The sequence below is a fragment of the Etheostoma spectabile genome, chromosome 15 (genome assembly GCF_008692095.1).
Source record: "Etheostoma spectabile isolate EspeVRDwgs_2016 chromosome 15, UIUC_Espe_1.0, whole genome shotgun sequence".
Classification (NCBI taxonomy): Eukaryota; Metazoa; Chordata; class Actinopteri; order Perciformes; family Percidae; genus Etheostoma; species Etheostoma spectabile.
In genome coordinates this window covers 32,111,729-32,116,879 of record NC_045747.1, presented here as the reverse complement: position 1 = coordinate 32,116,879, position 5,151 = coordinate 32,111,729, and the positions used below count along the sequence as shown (strand labels likewise).

At 39.4% G+C, this 5,151-nt stretch overlaps 1 protein-coding gene across 3 annotated transcripts in view; it reads right to left on the bottom strand.

The window, feature by feature from the left end:
• Positions 1 to 3,762, bottom strand: part of zgc:158403 (tetratricopeptide repeat protein 39A) — a 27,518-nt gene extending 23,756 nt beyond the window's left edge. For 2 of the 3 annotated variants that reach the window (XM_032538000.1, XM_032538001.1), the window contains exons 1-4: positions 3,451 to 3,762; positions 2,216 to 2,320; positions 1,567 to 1,698; positions 1,130 to 1,188 (exon numbers count right to left, since the gene is read on the bottom strand). In XM_032538000.1, the coding sequence (XP_032393891.1) occupies positions 1,130 to 1,188; positions 1,567 to 1,698; positions 2,216 to 2,320; positions 3,451 to 3,485 (331 nt within the window). In that variant the 5' untranslated portion in view covers positions 3,486 to 3,762. The remainder of the gene's footprint in view (positions 1 to 1,129; positions 1,189 to 1,566; positions 1,699 to 2,215; positions 2,321 to 3,450) is intronic. The other variant, XR_004335402.1, reaches the window with a different exon arrangement.
• Positions 3,763 to 5,151: the final 1,389 nt, after the last annotated feature.

Genomic DNA, 5,151 nt, shown 5'->3' with positions numbered 1-5,151 from the left:
AGTTGGTGAACAGTGTTTTCTGTTGGAGACAGTGAGTCCTTTTTGGGTGGACTTTGGGCTCTTTCACTTTGCAAACCTATAACATGCACAAAAATGATATATAAAACAATAAAGGAAAGAGAAAAAGCCAAAAAGCCTAATATGAGCACTTTAATATAACAGCTTGGTATGGCAACCTGAACATAAAAGACAAAATCAAGCTTTCCAAAATTGTTCAAATAGCAGAGAAGGTGATTGGCAGGCCAGAAAAGCAGCTAAATGATGTATTTAACAGTGTGGTACTCAGGAAGGCCAGACAGGTATCTGTGGATGCCTCACACCCACTAAACTCAGATGGAGTTGCTCTCATCTGGCCATTAATTCAGGATCCCGAGGGCGAGCCAAAATATTTATAAGAGGTCTTTTGTTCCCCATGCCACAGAGGCACTGAATGCAAAATGACTGCACTGGAAAAGACCAGGTATTTTAAATATGTTCTTCTTTCCACCTGCTGCTGTTTCTGCTCATTGCACAATTATTGTTTTAGGTTTAATGGTGTGTAGTATTTATTAGTGTGCAGTATGTTTAGTGTTTGCTAATATCCAATGTCATGGGTGTGTTTAAATGTTTTGAAGAAGCCAAAGACAAGTTTCACAAAAGGTGGACAATAAAAGTTTAATCTAATCTTCATTTAGATGGTGAACATGGTAAGAATGTTAGCATGCTAATGTTAGCATTTAGCTTAGCGCAACGCAGGGTTTAAAGCTCCATTGTGGAAGTTTCCATTGGTTGGCAGTATGGTTGTCGTTAACAATTTCACCGCTAGATGGGAGAAATTCTTACACAATGTAGCTCTATGCAGCTACAGCTTCAGAGCTGTTTTCTCTACAGATTTAGTAAATGTAAGTGGAAAATTTTAAGTCTGAAAAAAGTCATTACTGTTGGATCAAAAAGATTGGCACTAGCCGTTCAGATGGGCTACTATTTTTTTTTGCTATCAAACTCCATTGGAAATGTGCGGGATATGTGACATAGTGAACACTCAGACAATTGTACATGTTATCCCCATTGAAATACGGAAAATTAAACGTAAATTTTCCTTTTGCATTTACTAAAAAAAAAAAAAAGAAGAGAAACGTAAGCCTTTTACCTTCAGTGAGCGATTCCCCTACCGACTTGTTAGTTAAACCTGGGGACTTCCGTCGAAACCTGAAACACCAAACAATACTTTAGTACCAACAAAAGAAATGGTGTTAGTATTCGTGCTAACCACATATTTGCTGACAGTGACAGCAATCATCCACGAATTACATGTGCCCATTTTGGCCCATTATCTTAGCTGCTGCTTTAGTGGCTTCTCTAATGCAAACACAGTCAAATTGGTGGTATGGTCAGAAACAGTCCATGTAAATGCAATCATGTAAATGTTCCGCTTATGGCTGTGGACTGTGGAGTTGACAGCACGTGAGAGAATAAAGGGGTTTTAAAAGATGTGACGACTTTTTTTTTTGAATTCCAGTCTATGAAATGAGTGAAACGATATGCTTAAACCTGTTGAAAAATACTACATTCATGTGACATCCTGACCTCTGGCACACTTCTGAGGCACTCTTCATGGTATTTCCTGCATTGCTGATGTCATCAGGCTGGAAAGTCATCATGGCTTGCATTTCCAGCACTGTGGCGTAGATAAGAGCATGGTACATACTCTCATTCACTCTACATAGAAAACACGGAGTGGTGGGATCAACATTATGCACTGGAAGCAAACAGAGGCAATTTACAGAGCGTACTGTATGACCGGCGCATTTTCCTGCTGAGAAAAGATAAGAGCAAATGTCTGCTTCTCTTTATTCTTCCTATCTCCTCTGCCGTCCCAGGCCGTCTTGTGCATAGTGTTTATTTTGTAGGGTTGCCTTTCGTTGGCTGTTGAAACAGTCAGACGTTGGGCGTTAGCTTCAGCAAACACCTCATATCCTAGAGAAGTGAAGCCTACACAAGGCCCGCCCTCGTGTCATGGCTGACAGGAAGCACGCTACTTCACAGGTCACACCACAGTTTCTTCTTCTTAACATCACCCAAGACTAAATTCTGCTGACATCATACAAAAGAATACCACATGCAGTGAATGTGCTAAAACATGTATACAGTACACTACAACCTGACAAAACCCAGACTGCAACAGCTGGTTCCAACCTGTGTGGAGCCAAACATGACTCGTGGATTATTCCGTTACCTTGGCCGCAGCCTCTCCAGGCTCTCATTGAAGTGGTTGTTAAGGAAGAGATCCAAGGCCTCCATGCACTCATCCAGGCACTCTTTCAGAGTCATCTGTGAGGAGCTGCCGCACAAACACAAACACGGATAAAAAAGGGGCACACGGCAAAAGTTCTGAGCGGTGTGCTGTGGGGGGGGAGAGGGGAACTCATACGGGATCCATGTGTGGTGCAGGTAACAGGTTCACAGCAGACAGCAACAACAGGCCTTTGAGGTTGCCTGAAGTTTAGTTTAGTCATTCCACTAAGCTCATGATGCAATAGGAGCAGCATCACACAAAAGCAGCATCTGTTTTGTCCTAAATATGAAATTATTATATTATATATTAACCCTCGTGTTGTCCTCCCGGGTCAAAGTCACTAGTTTTACGGTACTTTTTGGAATTCATGGTCAATGGTCAAACCCTCATTTATATAGAATTATACCCAATATTTGAGTTAAAAAGCAGAAAGTATTAATTATTTTGACTAATAGTTAAGATCAGAGGAACGTACAGATGAGTTTAGTCAGGAGTGAAAGTGATCAAGTGTATTTGCAAAGAGCGTTGTATGGAATCCAATCCATTTTTATGTGGTAATTTGGTTAAAAAGAAATCCATATTTCATGTATAGACATTTTTTTAAAGGGGTCAGATTTGACCAGAGGACAACAGCAGGATTTAATGTCCTATTCCCCACACTTTGCATCAACATCCATCCAGGACTATACACACACACCCTCTGCGCACTCTATATATTTTGCACATTCTTGCACTCAATCCATTTAGCCTGTTATGTCTCATGGTAAACAGCTATTTTGTAAATATTTCTTTCTGTAGGCCTATATTTTGTTTATTTTATTAATGTTTGATTTCTGTTTGTTTATGTAAGCACCAAGGCAAGTGAAACCTTCTTAGTGTCACTTACTTGGCAATAATCGCTTTTCTACTACCTCTGGTTTTGAACCTTGCTGCAGGAAATATTTGTGCCAAAATGAACTAGGTTGGCAGACGACGAGGAAATGACGACTAAATTACGTTTCCTGGTGCAGCAGAGAGTGAATTTATATAAATATTATTATTTCCTGTAGGCCTTACAGTTTTTTTTACCATTTCCCAAGATAAACAGAATCCTACCTACTGATCCAGAAGGCGAAGATATCAAATATTTAAGAAAAGACAACTTTTAGCGTGTCACTAAAGTTTCCTGTACTCACTTTTCTGCAGCATTTGCGTCTTTCCCATTGGACATGTTCTCTCCCTGGCCGGGTGGCTGTCCCCAACACCTGTTAGGAGCTCAGCAGTACTCAGCAGTAGAAAATCTAGATGCATTCACCACTTCAGCAGCACACTGAAACCAACAAGCTACCAAAGGACAGCGGTTACATGGAAGTTGGCGTCGGTGAAATTCAGGCAGAGCGCTCCGAGGTAGAGGCATGCGTTCATCTGTAAGGGATCCGACAGTTTGAGTGAGCGCAGTAGAGGCGCATCTGACTCCTCCTCTGTTACATCACCGTTTCATCACTGCCACGCACACGTTAAAGGTCCCATGGCATGATGTTCTTTAATGCTTCTATATAGACCTTAGTGGTCCGTAATACTGTATCTGAAGTCTCTTTTATATAGACCTTAGTGGTCCCCTAATACTGTACCTGAAGTCTCTTTTATATAGACCTTAGTGGTCCCTAATACTGTATCTGAAGTCTCTTCTATATAGACTTAGTGGTCCCCTATAACTGTATTTGAAGTTCTTTTATATAGACCTCAGTGGTCCCTAATACTGTATCTGAAGTCTCTTTTATATAGACCTTAAGGTCCGTAATACTGTATCTGAAGTCTTTTTTATATAGACCTTAGTGGTCCCTAATACTGTATCGAAGTCTCTTTTATATAGACCTTAATGGTCCGTAATACTGTATCTGAAGTCTTTTAATAGACCTTATGGTCCCCTAAGCCTACTGTATCTGAAGTCTCTTTTATATAGACCTTAGTTGTCCCCTAATACAGTATCTGAAGTCTCTTTTATATAGACCTTAGTTGTCCCCTAATACTGTATCTGAAGTCTCTTTATATAGACCTTAGTGGTCCCTAACACTGTTTCTGACGTCTCTTTTATATAGACCTTAGTGGTCCCCTAATACTGTATCTGAAGTCTCTTTATAGACCTTAGTGGTCCCCTAATTCTGTATCTGAAGTCTCTTTTATATAGACCTTAGTGGTCCCTAATACTGTATCTGAAGTCCTTTTATATAGACCTGTGGTCCCCTAATACTGTATCTGAAGTCTCTTTTATATAGACCTTAGTGGTCCCCTAATACTGTATCTGAAGTCTCTTTTATATAGACCTTAATGGTCCCCTAATACTGTATCTGAAGTCTCTTCTATATAGGCCTTAGTGGTCCCCTAATACTGTATCTGAAGTCTCTTTTATATAGACCTTAACGGTCCTGTCCTACTTTTCATGTATACTTTCACTGTGTGAGGTTTGATTGTGATAGGAGCAAAGCAAAAAATAAGCCCATTAGGGTGTATTTTGGGCATATTCAATTAGTGTATAGCTCATTTGCATATTTAAATTTAGTTTCAAAGAAACTTCTAATACAACATTTTTTACTTTTCATGGATACTTTCATTGTATAAAGTTTAATTTCGATAGGAGTAAAGGAAATAAATTGCCCCATTGCGGTGTATGCTTGTCTGGCTTTACTGGCACATATCTTGGATTAATGAGAAGTAAACATGTTTCCTCAACTAAGATTTCTTAGGACATTTAGTATGTTGTTCTGGACACCTTATAGAAATTATTAAAGCTGAATAAATCGTTTACAATTAGTTTTTTGGCTCAAAAATTAGTTACTTTTTCTGGACTCACACAATGTGAAGTAAAGACTTACTTAATGAGGCACAAAAATGTATTA